At 38.8% G+C, this 14813-nt stretch overlaps 1 protein-coding gene across 9 annotated transcripts in view; it reads left to right on the plus strand.

Moving 5' to 3' along the window:
• pbx3b (pre-B-cell leukemia homeobox 3b) overlaps nt 1-1929 on the plus strand; it is a 55558-nt gene extending 53629 nt beyond the window's left edge. For all 9 annotated transcript variants that reach the window (XM_037258303.1, XM_037258307.1, XM_037258310.1 and 6 more), the window contains one exon: nt 390-1929. In XM_037258303.1, coding sequence (XP_037114198.1) covers nt 390-482 — 93 coding nt within the window. In that variant the 3' untranslated portion in view covers nt 483-1929. The remainder of the gene's footprint in view (nt 1-389) is intronic.
• Nucleotides 1930-14813: the final 12884 nt, after the last annotated feature.

Consider the following 14813-nt stretch of genomic DNA (forward strand, 5'->3'; position numbering starts at 1 on the left):
TGAGGACAAGTTGAAGAGAAAACACCCTGGACCGCTCACCAGTCAATCTCATTTTATTATGCATGCAATATATGGGTGGAATTTAAGTCTCCTTTCTATGCTTGCATGGAATTTTACCTTATTCCAGCTTCCACGCACGTCTACATACAGTGTAGGCTGAAATCTACCTTTTGTGATACCAGCCCTGAGTGAGAGAGAGATAGAGTGAGAAAGAGAGAGATTGATCAATATCTTCCCCTAAAACACAGATCAGATGCCGGTTAAGGACTCGTGGGATGTTAAGTGTTTCTAGTGCAAGAGTTTGGTTCCATTTCAGGATTAAAACTGTCATGTAATCATATTGCAGAGAATGCGATAGTCATTTCACTCTTCCCCTGTTTGTGTCTCAGACTAATGGGGGGTGGCAAGATGCAACAACTCCGTCTTCAGTAATATCTGCGACAGAGGGACCCAGCAGTGTGCACTCGGATACCTCCAATTGATCCACACTCCAAGCATTTAAGCCTCAAGATGGGCAAGGACTCTGAACTGGCTGCACAACTGCAGAGGACCTCTGAAACATTTTTATGCCACATTTGGGTTTTTTATGTTTTATTTTTTTGGTGTAATCTCCCACAACTACATGCCACATGTAAGGATCTTTCTCATGAAGAGTCAACTTTTCATGATTGTCTCAGTGTTTTCTTTGTAAATCACGTTTGTTGAAGGGTGAGCGCACAAACTGCATGCGCAGATATCCAACAGCCTCTGATATTCGTCAAACGTTCAATTTATCCTCTGTATTAAAAATGCAGGATGGGTATTTACATGGCATTTAAAATGTCAAATGTATGTGATTACTCTTTTAATCCTATTTTGAAAATACTTTTTTTTCTTTGTTTTCTTCTAATAAATGGATTAAAACGGCCGTTAATGTGACAGTAACCATGCTACTGTTGACAGCTCAATTGCAGCTTTGTGGTTACGTCCAAAATTTAATTTACAACTGTATACATAAGTACAAGCCAATGATAATTCATCTCTGGAATATAAAGAAGTGTAATTGATTGTGTTACCACAACATGACACATTCCCATATTTTATCACGTGACGTTTGGTATGTACATATGTAAACATTTTGTACTGCTTGTGAAAGTCCCCCACAGTTGATCATAACTCGCAAGGCCCAGTGACACACAAACTTGTACAAAACATAACTTGAGAGTACTTCAACTTCCCAACAATCAATACACAGCTTTATTGCCTCATTACAATTCATACCAACAAAGTCCACCATTCCTGTAGCTTAGAGTGCTCACACACTACCTCTAAACATCATGACCATATTTTTTGTCCTACTTATTTTTTATTCTATTACTTGTTTTGATAACATCTTGCAACACTAAACGTCCTCATTCTCTATGTAATGTAATGTATATTTTAATCTTTTAATAAAACTCTGTTGCTATATTGCAGCTTAAAATGACAAAAAAGTGAATCTGAAAACTAATACCATGAAAAATAGAAGAGCGAGTGCATTGTTGGTCTGTGGCTTTTATGAAGGGAGTGCGATAAAATTGCGCTAAATTAACAGTAAAACTGTTGTAAATACTTAAAAAAAAAACATTTTGAATGTTGATCATCTTATTACTAAATCATACCCAAAAAACAAATAAAAAAAGATCACTCTTAAGACTGTAATGCATAGAAAGTTTCAGTATTCAGAACTGTATATTTCCAGCTCTGTTCAACAGGGTTCAAACTTCTTTTCTCTTTTTTCTATTGTATGTGATTCTGAAACTGAGAAGTCATGACAAATGATTTGTGGAAGTGATTCAAATGTAATAAAAATGTTTAGTGTTGCTTTCTAACAACGACGCCCTGGACTGAAAAGTCTTCCTTGTGGTAGTTGTGTAATTTAAAACAAATAAAACTTTTGCTTTGATGACAGCATGCATTTTTTTTAATGTGTCATGCCTCATTATAAGACACATGAACTGCCTGTAAAAAATAAAGACAGTGCAATAATAAATAATAGGAACCTATCTTGCGAAGCAATCCAAAGTACAGGATAGAAGTTCAGGATGTAACCTGGTCAGTAATGACATTAGTGCAATTTCGTGAAGTCTAGTTATGGTCGCCGGAGAGTTAATGAATCATCGGGTACCAATTTCACATTGAAAGCGACGTCCATTTATTCTCATTTTCTCTCGTTCACTCTGTGATTATGCCCAGCTCAACCCTCTTGGATACTTAACACCATCATTTTTTTCAATAGACTTCACACTCACACATAAAATATTTTCTTTGGTCTTAGGCCAATTGTCGATGGGCAGGAAGGAGACAAGTGAGATGTAACAGTTTGAGTCTAATTTAGGTGCAATGTACAGACAGTTTCCCAAGAGAGCATATTTGTCCATTCAACCAGTGCAGAATTTTGTTGAACACCTTTCTGTGAAAATCAAATCTTTGCTGTTGTAGGTCATTGGTTTATGATGTTACGTGACTAGGACCCCCACCCCCCACCCCATATAGTAAGAAAGAGTTGTTCAGCTGTCTGACATTTGTGTCATAAATAAGAACAGCTTGCAATGAAGTACTTCAGAACAACTGGCACATCAGACTCAGCACATACTTATGTGTTCAATGTGCCGCGGCCAGTTGGGGGAATTAAAAAAAAATACTCATGGTAATAATTAAAATAATGTGTTCAATTTCTACAGTGATTCAGATGATTTGATGTGAGCTGTTGTCATATTTATGAATGACATATGATAACATCCACGACACGTGGATGGAGCTCAGGAGGTGCCAACTAAGGAGTTTCATTGATTAATTGTGGTATATAATAAGGAAATACCCTTTACATTTTGTCTTTATACTGTAGTTTGCTACTGCTCTTCTTTTTGTCTACATAAAACTAAACTGCTAAGCACGAGCTGAATGCTGATTTCTAATAACAGTGCATATGCATGTTCATAGACGAAAATGATTATGAAAGCATTTGGAGTTTAAGGGCCATTACTGCTCTTCTTGGCCGTTTACATTAGAATCTATTAGCACAATATATTTTTTCAAATAGATAGATTTACTTCCTCAACTTCAAGCATTGGATTTTAAGCACTGTACTCAGCAACATTAGCCCCACAACCATTTAGACAAAAACAATAAATTTTCTGAGATTATACCTATTAGGGAAGTCTCATAGGTTCATTAAAGATGACAATATAAGTAAGTAAAATGCATTCGGAAAAGCATGCACCATTAAATATAAAAATGTAGAATTACATTAGCAATACGCACTAAGCAAGTGTCGATTAAATTAGAGAACAATATCATTTAGTGTACAGTATTCGAATGCTTATTAAATTATTATAATGTGTATTTTTCATGATTTGATTTATTGCTTCTTGTGCATAGTTCAGAGCCCTGTGTTACACTGTATTACACTCAAGTGGCTGTGAATACTTAAATGCAAAACATATAATTGCATCATATTTCGGTCGCATTTGTGAGGGGTTTCAAACAGATGTGAGAAATAAAGTGTGTGGAGGTGTGGGTGTTGATCCAAATCTGTAATCTCTCAGATGACTTGGGTATTCTCCAGAAACAACAAAATAATCTAGACAAGGCTTTTGCGGCTTTTCCATCTAGTGCGGTGTTAGTATACGCTTGCTAAGTGTAATGAGAAGTCATTAGATTAGTGCAGTTTGTTCTCAGTCCCTGGCTACGTATTTATATTTCATATTTTGTGTTTCACACTGTATTAACAGCTGCGCCTTGTTTTTGCCATCTGCAGACAATTTACAGTACAGAGAGCTGTAATAATACCATGTTTTCTTCTTGCAACTCTCTCAATAGACAGCGCACTGCAGATTCTTGACAGGTGCACAGACATTTGCTCGTGAGACAGGGCGAGGAGGATTATTACTGCATTATTTAGTTTTCCTGAAATAAACACACACATTGCCTGCCTGGAGTGATGTGTGACGATAAAGTCAGCATTGTGCTGTGCATGCACTAGCAGCCAATTATGATTTACGCCAGCCACCAAGACCCATGGTGCTTCTCCCCCTCCAACAAGCGCCACTTAGTACTGAGGATTTTCCATTGCTACCCTCTCATTTGCTCTGTATCTCCCCCTTTTATGACCTTTTTACATTCACCTTGGCTTGTTCTCCCACTTGCTATCACCACAGTGGCTCAGGTTGCACTCCACAGTCTAGTTTCAGTATAATAACTTGACACTTCACATTGCATTAGTCTTAGTCCTGACAACAAGGTTATGTGACCTATAGTGTCAGAGAGCATACACCATACTTGCTTGGAGAAGCTATTTATCAAGACAGCTTTGGGCCACCTATGATTCAGAGCCGAACAAATACAGATCAGTCCTATGGAGGACATATAGTAGTATTTGTCTACAACCTTAGCTAGCACCTTCATATTGTTTTGTCTCACCTTAAACAAGCCACCCAGAGGGATCATTACATTAGGATTCGAAAGTCATGTGCATGTGTATTTACAGTACAGGCATTCCAGTCATATTCAGCGGATGTGTGAGCACACTATCAGAACTTTGTAATTTATTATTGAACTGAATTAAATGGTGGGAAACTTTGGAAGACAGGGAGCCAATGCACTCGTTGAAAAAGGGAAAATGGAGTGTGGTTTTTGGCACCCTCCATTGCAGAGACATATATATATATATATATATATATATAAACTCATCTAAAATATTACGCTTTTCTTTACATTAATTTGTGCCTCAGAAATAGAATGTGCGGTCAATGCACTGTGTTGCGCTGCTCTTTTTCATTTTATAGCATGCGAGCTATGTCATCATTACACAATTGCAGCCTTAGTGAAGGTGTTTATCTTATTCATGTCTTTCTCCATTTCCCTGGGGTCTATTGGCCCCTGTCTGCTTTCTGGTGCTGTCTGGGAGTCCAAGTCTTTGTGGCACCAGGATCATTTTCCCTTCTGTAGCTGTTGTCACAAGCATGGATCGAGCTAATTCATCTTGCTAATGGCAGGTGGGTCAGTGGGGTGCTGTAATTGTGATTTCCATGGTCTTCTCTTTTTATTTTGTCGCAGCCGCTTGATCTAATAAAGCAAACAAACAAAAAAAGACAAACGCCTGTAAAATCCAGCATCTCTGTCATGATTTTGCATCTTCACATACCTTAATTTTACAAATACAGCTATATTATTTATATTGTCATTTACATGATTTGCTCATTAATTTTGATGTTTTCCATTTTCATATGGACCAGTAGACTGACATTTAAATGCTCATGTTTCCTCAACTTGCAACTCATAATAATAATTTGAAAAAATCCTCCAGTGAAAATGTAATGGGATATCTGCTATTCATAGAGCTAACAGGCATTTTAAGAGTAAGAGTTACCAGAATGAAGTCAGCTCTTGAAGCAGTCGGACTCGCTGGGGCATGAATCTCCAGAGAGCGCTAGACGTGGAATGAGCCCGGGCTGATTTGAGTCAGGAGGAAGGTCGTCACCACACAAATGAAAAACATGAGAAGTGGTTCAAGGTCTAATCAAGTCCTCAGACTGCACTCACTGGGAGCAATTAAGGTCCTCCCCCTCACTCAACATAGGTAACCAGATCCTTCTATTGACATTCTCAATAAAAGGTCATTTATTGTACATGGACAAAATGATCAGGCTCTATTGCCTCACAGCCTTATAACAAAATATAACTTGGCAATAAATTGGTGTCTTAGGGATTGCATTTCCACCATTTACAAAATTGACAGGGACATGATTTTTTTTATTAGGAATCATTTAAAAGATGGCTTACGCTGAGTGTGTTGTACACTGTGTGTCGCAATCAGCACGCACAGCTCTTGACTGCATGAATATCAAGACTGGTGCAGAGTCCTCCCAAACTGCTGAAATTCATTACTATCATTGCTTGTCTGACACTAATAAAGTCCTAATACTTTCTCCTGTCTTGTCCCTCCAACCACAGAGCAAGTCATCCAACAACTGTGTGTCCATCTTGCAGCTCCTTTTGACAAAGACTGTTAGAAGAAAACAACACCTATTTAAAGGCAGTGTTAATATTCTAACTCTTCTTAAGGTTATAGTAGCTTAATAAAATATCACACATATGTTTTAGGACTCAGACATCTGTCTCATTCAATGTTTCTTTCAATGTTAGTGGTTTTTTCTGGGTGTTGCTTTCTTGGTTAATAAGGCGAAGAAAGCAGATAAGAGCACAAATACATGCTGCAAAAAAAAAAAAAAATCCAGAAGGACAGCAAATGCCTTATACCATGCTTTGCTTATTAGACCTTTTTTTGTTACATTTCTACCTGCAATCAAAATTAGATTTGTGATTACATAAGTCTGGTGTCGCTTTGGCCCATGGGAGCATGTGACCAGAGTAAACCAGGAAACCGTTAACCTTATTCTGTCGGGAAGTCACAATATCCGGTCCTCTAATTAAGACGTAAAATCAAGTTTCTTCAATCCATACAAAACTGATTAAAAGGGAGAATATGTGCTTGTGTGTGTGGCTATTTGTTAGCAAACAGCTTGCTAGAAGGCTGGCATCCTCAAATTGTTGCTGTGCAGAGCCAAGAAATACTAAAAATACAAAATATAAACCCCCCACCCACCACTTTTTATTACACTTCTGTTCTATGGATTTGGCTGTTGTTGGTTTTCTTACTTTCCATTCGTTAACCAAGCCTAACCATCATCAGTATCATCAACTATATTTCCTAAATTAATATACATAAATGAAGGAATATATCAGGCTTCCTTGTGAATACCACACATCATTTCTAAAACTTCTTATCCACCATGTTATTTAACATAACCCTGGAGTAGTAAAATCCCTCCAATGCCGGTGGCGTTCAGGGAAGGGGAAACAATGAGTCTTTTGAATAAGTAAAGAGATGCTATTCCTAACACATTTATTTTGGCACGATCAGCAATGAATCATGGATGTGGCATGGAAGAGATGTATTTATCTGCGAGCAGGACAAGGACTGGAGAGGGTTATCAAGCACTTTCACACATCTATTGATTCCCATCAAAGTGAGATGTACCATCGAGAAGTAAACATGTGAACAGCAACAGCCACAAAAGGTTGGCCACATTTTCATCCAGTGATTATTTATAGAGAAGAGCATTTAAAGTAATTGCTGCACGGCAGCCAGCATGTAAGAAGTTCTTTATAGTTTTATTGGGCGCATCAGGGGCTTTGTTCTGATGGCTGCTGCAAAAAAGCTCATTTCAGCAAAAGGTGTCAAGGCCATACACGTCGTACATGTTCATCGTGCTTACTTGCAAAATGCCATTCTTATTCATGTCTGAGTGGGCATATGCCACACAAAGGCGTGCTCACACAGAACTGATTGCGCTATGAACACGCACAGTCGGGCTATGGCATAGATGCACCGACGTGACATTTGAAGCAAAGCTCAACAGTTCTCGGCTATCTTTGGAAAGTGATGATGATCTTTGCTGTGCTGCTCATCAACGTTGAGAAAGATTGCAATGTACAGCCGTCTGCGGGCCACACTCATTTGACATGTTGACACAGTAGGTCCTTAAAAGTGCATGTGTCAGGAACTTGGAACTAATAGTGCAATGTGTAACTTCAGAAGATTAGCCGTGGCCGCTCTGGTGTTTAGAAGCAGTTTTTGATGAATGTGTGTGGCAGTCGTACGTGAGGTGGGAGAAATGAAGGTGGCGTGGACGGCTCTGCAAGAGTGGAAACTAAGTGAAATATAAGATTGCAATATTTTGATAAAGTAATCACGCTTGGGGAGCAAATCTCAGACTCAGATATCGGCCTTTGGTGATTCCGTGCAGCTCCTCTGAACACGGCAGCATCAGATTTACAAATTGAAAATCATTAATAATTCTAACCAGGATGTGATAAATCTGGAATCACTCCCGATGAACCTGGACACCCTTTCATAAATCAAAAAGATTACTTGGAAATTTTTTAAAATCTGACGTCAGGGTGTCAGGCTTACTAATGGTTTTTGTAGATCTCTCACTGTGATATATCATTAATCTGTGATACATTTGAAGGGTGTCACCATGGCGATATGTGATTCCTCGAACATTAAGGATATGCTGGTCTGTGTCAATACAGCAGCTGTGATGGCGGAAAGCCGTATGCCTGTGGGGTCATTAAGTTGCTGTAGGTTCAACAATTCATTGAATGTTGACCATAAGGAGAATTAATTTAGCTTTTAGGATAATTGGTCGATTTCTTGTTCAAGAATACAACTAATTTAATAATAGAATGCAAAATAAGAAGCATTTTCTGACAAACACAACTGGCACAGTGTGTGTGATACGGTGATATGAATAAATTTGTAAAAATCACTACCTCCACATTTCCTTGTTAAGAATGCAACTATAAGTTTTCTCTCACAAGGTCTAGCTCATCTCCCATATTACTTACCTAAGACACTTAACACAATGTGCAATATAGATGCAGCAGAACATAAAACCTGAAGGGACACAAGAAATGCAGGGAAAATACATTTTTCTTGACTCCCTCTAAATTTCACATTTTGCTGCAGATTTTAAGGCCAGATCTTATTTTTAATTTTATTTAGGAAGTTAGCGCTGCCCAAATGAATCCTATTAATATTTTTAGCCAAAATTTGCAACAAAACAACAGTATGCATGACAGTTAGTGGATATGCCATTGTTCTTCACTTTTATTGTTTAATGATGGTATGCAAATTAAACACAAATTAAAGATGTGAAATATTTATATCTATATATGTAATTTCAGGAACTCATCATACTGAGGTAGCAGCGGTCCATTTCGGATAAGTCCATTGGTTGTGCTATTGCGTATCCGCAGCACGACTTGCTGTATATTTTAGCAATAATACACCACTAGTTATTCCCACCTAACCCCCGAGAATATCCACACTCCGGGATCTGTGCAGAGAGTATGTGTTGCTAAGACTGTGAGTAGTGCCATTGTAAAGTAGGAGGTATTGACCGTGATGGCGAACAAGGCACCTCTGTAATCTAAATGTCATTCACTGAAAAGCATCTCCCACATAGCCAATGGATTTCATCTAAACGCCTCTCCAAAAGATTCAATTACTTTTTCTCTCTTTCTGTTCCTTTCACCATTTAATCTCCGCCTTCCTTACCATGCACTAGTTGCTTATCTGCTGTGATTATAGTCATTATGCAGCAACTGCGTCTGATGCCTCCGACAAGCTCAACCAGATGCTTCTGCAACCAGGTTCTGTTTAGCTGACTGGAAAATTCTTTGGTTCTTCTTGTGCTGAGGTTTTCTCATACGGAATAGACATGGGATTCTCATTCCCAATAATAAATCATGGTCATAGATGTTTGCATTGTATACTAACGGGCACCTGACAATTGTTCCTACATACACTGACTGTTCCACCCGCAACCCTATTTTGTTTTCTTTTTTTATATTTCTTTGGTTGTTTATTTAAAAAAGTAACAAATTTACAATATACTGACAATAATGCAGTCGCTGAGAAACCAATGTCACAATTTAATCAAAATGAATGATAGCCCAAAAAACAGGGACCTCACAGCTCACAGTTCACAGTTCAGTCCCCCCGAGTTTATCCCACTGGGGTAAAATTCATTATTTCTCTCGATCTTATATACATGAAGATGGTGAGCTCAGCTGGGCAGAGGCTGTGTTCTGTCCTGATGGAGTCACATACAAGACATGTGTCAGACAACACAGCTGCTCTTTTCATGTTCAAACTGTCTCTTGCACGGCTTTGTCAAGGTTTCAGCTGAGGGGTGGAGTTTAAATACAACCGCACAAAACTCAATTTTTTGACAATGGCATCAAAGGAGACAGCTGCTTTTGTGTTTGAAGTGAGGAATGATGAAAGTGTTGTGAAGACAGTAGAGTGGTAGGGCAAGTTCATTGCTGCCTTGCTGCGGGTATGATTATCGTCTGGTATTGGCGCTGAGCCCCGAAACAACTGTCAGCATGACATGGGAATAATGATCTCCTTTTTTCAATTACTGACACCTCAGCAACTCTGACACCGAAACACCTTCTGTAGTACACATCAGAGAATCAACTTTTTCCTTTCTTTTACTTTAAGTCAAATCCATATGGTAAACTAGTGAATATTTTCGAGGAATTGTTTTAAAGTGGAAGAAAATATGGCAACCAAAGGTGAATAAATTAAGGCGTGGTCATTTATTTGAAGAAAGTTCAGCAACACTTCACGTGTGTGTGCATGCCCGCACTTTATTGGTTAGGTGGCTTCTGAGTGGGCATTTGGTGACTCAGCTGTGCTAAGAAAAATATTTGTGCTCAAAATGTCTCCTTTCACGCTTTTGATTGTGTCACAAATCTAATTGTAGCCTCTCTCTAAAGCATGCGAATGTCGTAACGGTTTTCTTCCTGATTTTTTTTTTTTTTAATTGAACACTCAATTTCGGATTGATATCAATCACGAGTCTATTATGATACATATTGATACTGACTTATCAACCAGCCTTGCTACATACTATACATAAACATATTGTAATTCCCATGTATATACCTCTAAATGCTGGCACCGCTTGGTGTCCATTGTAATTACATCTTGATCCATTGCTTGTAGCAGAAAATCCTGCATGACTTGAGTGATTCATGAGTAAAGTGACAAAGTTGCATTCTATACTGGCCTTCTTACATATGCCTATTGTCTATTCTATACTATCCCACTGTATGTTTCACACCCCCAATCCCGCCAACAAAACACCAATAGAGCATCGCTCCCAATTTCGATGCATACGTTCTTGCTGTACAATGACAATAAAGGCATTCTATTCTGTGGTGAAGAAAAGGGCAGAGCTTTGGACAACCAACAGAAAAAATCCTCTTTGAGAATTTCATCATTCATCACAACAAAGGCTTAAAGGTGGTGCCCAAATAATGAAAGAAAAGCTTCTCCAGAAAAAAACGGACACAGCAAGGTGCAAGAGTGGTTAGCAAACTACCTTACAGCAAGAATGTACTCTTACTTTTTCCAGCATTGCTGTACATTTAATTTTGAGTTCTTACTGTTTGGTTGTCTTTTGATTAATTGGATGTATTACCCCATTGAAAAATCTGGTTGTGAACCAATATGATCCTTTCACAATTTTGCAGATTTAGAGTAGTCTCCACACATTTTTCCAAGCCAAGATGTTTCATGCAGACACCCCCAAAACTGCTTGCTGTAATAAAATAAAATATCGATGATTTCAATTTTGATTTATACTCTCCAGTGATTTAATTTCACATTTGCTGCTTTTGAAATTATTTAAAACGGTGAAATAAAATTTCTACCACAAAAATCTGGTATTTTAATAGGGGTGAGTATATTTTCATATCTTCTAGAGTCATTTTTCATTCCTGACGATTCTTTGTAAAACTGTGTGTCCTTAAATATACTATAGGTTACATTTACCTCGTAAGATAGACAAGTTAATAGTCCTCCCGTTATGTCTTGCGAGCTCTACATTTAGTCAGGCCTCTAAAATACTCTTCTGCTAACTATTATTGTACATAGGTTGGCAGTCCATAGTCGAGCCTGTAAAATCTTTCAGGAAGGGTCATTAAGGATATTTCATTATCTCCATATTGCCAAGGTCAGGTTGTCCATATATCCACTTTACGGCTGCTGTGGGAATATGCTGCGACTGTAGTATAATAGACCAGAAAATGTCCACACCAGGAATGATGGGAAATCAATACTGGGCCCGACTCATCAATACAAACCCCATTTTCACAAGCAGGAAGAAGGTACTTGGCTCAGGGGGGGAAAATGTTGAGGAAAACATATTGAATCAGAGCTGGAAAAATAAAATAAACAATGTTGTTTTATTGTTAATAAAATGTTTGTTCTTAAATGTACTATGGGCTGGATGAGTTGTCACTGAAGTGGTTTAAAATGGTTTGGCTTGATTTAGTTTTAATCTGCCAGCACTGGTTCAGACAGTCCATAAATGTCTCCACACAGTCATGTAACCACGTTAAAGTAGAAAGAAACATGGCTTGTGACAATGATTTGGCCCATTTGTTACAGCTCTGGCAGCCAGGGGCCTCAATCTGCCTTTGGTTTGTTAGAAGAATGTTGATGCCTTCACTTTATTGCACAGTAATGGCAGAAGAAATGTAGGATGCAGACAAACAAAGGGGCGTTTATATCATTGTGACTCATGGAGGAAGTGAAGTGAACGCCATTAAATCATTACTAAGACAATTACAGTCTCACACTTGCATGATGTTTGACATGTACAAATAAACACACTTGTGAGTGAGGTATAAATAATATAACTTTAAATTTTCACTATTTGTTCAATAAACGTAGCAGTGAGTGTTGTGGTCCAACAGTACACAGAATTCACAATGTGATGTGAAGGAGAAAAGCGAAAACAGCCTCTGGTTGTTTAACCAGCCGCTAGTAGCCTTGGGTGTTGTTTGTTTATGCAGCACAGCTTCCACCAAATGAATATCATACTGGTAAACGGGTGCTGGAAACATGACGATTCTTATTCAAGCTTCCCCTTCTCTCCCTGCTCGTACAAAAAAAAACAAAACAAAACAAACCTCAATTAAATATTTATCAATGTCTTTCTCTATAAGGCAAATTATGATAAGATGCTTGAGACATTGTTGGTCAAAAACACTTCCGCTTAGTGTAGATACATTGTCTTTGTGTGAACATTGCACATTGTGTGCTGCATGCTAATGGCTTATTGACCATGTATAGTGTAATGAGACCTTGGGTGCAGGGGCAGCCATGATATATGAGGGTGACAATTGGCCTCTGCTGCACTGATGACCTGATTTCAATATTCAGGGACTTGGGGATAGAAATGACACTTTTCTCATTTCAAGCTACTGTATGTACTGTATTAGCCTCTGGCTGACTGTACCCCTGTTCAATCCCAGTCCAGGCACATCTTGGCTGGAGCAAACCCACCAAATCTCAACCATTGGTTGTAGACACAGCAAGGTGTATTCTGCTATACAACCGCCGACAGAGTGCACACAGCACAAGCTTTTGACTCATTCCAGGAGTCACCTTCATCTTTTCCGTTCAGCTGACTTGATGCATGCATTCAGGAAAAAGAAAGCAGGGGCTGATTCCAAAAGGGCTCTGTCTTCAGAGATAACCTTGAGGATGTATGGCATTTAGCATTCCGCTCAACCCTAGACATGGCTTCCTGAATGCGGTCATGGCTTCCCTAAAGCACATATTTTGATCCCTGGCCTAATGCAGGCAAACACTAATACCTTTTCATTCTAAATGGAGGAGTTCTATATTCTTCTTCTTAGAAAGGTGGCTTCAAATCACAATTTAAAAATTGACATTGCATGATAGAGCAAAATGGGAATGACGCTCAAAGACCTATTTGCATTTCTGTCTTTAAAGGAGAGGAACACAAGTGGCACAAGTGCAGTGGAAGGTTATAAAAATGCCAACTTGCGTATCATTCATCCTTTATTTCCTTTGTATTAGTGAGTGGAGTTGTCATGTATTGGCATTCGTGTCGAAACGCTGTGCCAAAGTGATGTGACGCCAAGAGAAATATTCGTTGTTTTAACCTTGAGCAAATATGAATACATTACATGTGATATCGGTTGTACCCCAGATGATGCGCTCTCACTGTGTTCTACTATGCTGCTGTATATTAAATGGAGCTTTTACAGCGAGCAGGAATATGGGATGTCACATTGCGCATGGAGGACAGGTGAGCCACAGGATGGCAGCTTTGTTCTCTTTCTTGCCAAGAATCATGGGAAAGACCCTCTGTAAAGACTTTAACGACAAAATAGGTCATTCATGGAAAGACCAACGGAAGCAAATACACCAGAGATGCTATAAAACAAAAGATAGGACAATATGTTGGCCAAAGGAAATTCTTTGTTCAAAAGTGCTGTTTCGATGAGCGCATGTCTGTGTGTGCGTGCGTGTGTGAGAGAGAATGTGTATGTGTGTCTTTGCGCCACAGGGACAGTGCAGTAGCTCATGGTGCTCCGACAGGTCCACTGTGTGTGGTGTTCTGCAGCATCAGCAGCCGGACAGGGGCCAGACGGTGGATTTATGATGCCAGGGAACGGAAATGACCTGCTTCTGTCATTGGGTGTGTGCCCCATCACGAGAGGCTCTAAACTATATTGGCACTGCGCTGACAGACATGTTTGTCATCCAGTCACTTTTGAAGATACCAAGCAAGGAGTATTACTCTTCAATCTGTGTGTGTTGTGTGCGTTACTACTTCCCAACACTATTTTTTGCCTCCACCAAGCTTGGAAATCTGATGTCATAACCCTGCATGCCACTTAGCAGAAATCCTTCCATATTCATTCTCTCAATGAATACACTCACTTTCATATAACCCTTTTTTTGGGAGCTGTTATTGACATGAATGCTTTGCATTGATATGCAGACCACCTTGGTTGGTGTTGACCCTTTTACAATAAAGTATAAAAGGTCAACGATTTGATATTGTTGGCTCGTAATCAAATTTATGACATTGAATTAGACAACCATTTGCATAATTCCACAATGCAAGAAGACATTGTGCATCTCAAACCAACAACAACAAAACAATCCATAACAGTAAATTGATGTTTTGCTTTATTAAACATAGTTGTGTAATTTCAAACCAATGAAACGTTTGCTTTGATGACAGCAAGTTGTTTTTAGTTTATGTGTAATGACTCCTTATAAGACACAAACACTGCCCGTAAAAAATAAAGGCATTGCAACACACACACACACTCACTCAAGTAAGAGAACGTTCAAGTGTATGGAGGGGGCTCACCATAACTAAGTT

The sequence above is a fragment of the Syngnathus acus genome, chromosome 9 (genome assembly GCF_901709675.1).
Source record: "Syngnathus acus chromosome 9, fSynAcu1.2, whole genome shotgun sequence".
Lineage (NCBI taxonomy): Eukaryota > Metazoa > Chordata > Actinopteri > Syngnathiformes > Syngnathidae > Syngnathus > Syngnathus acus.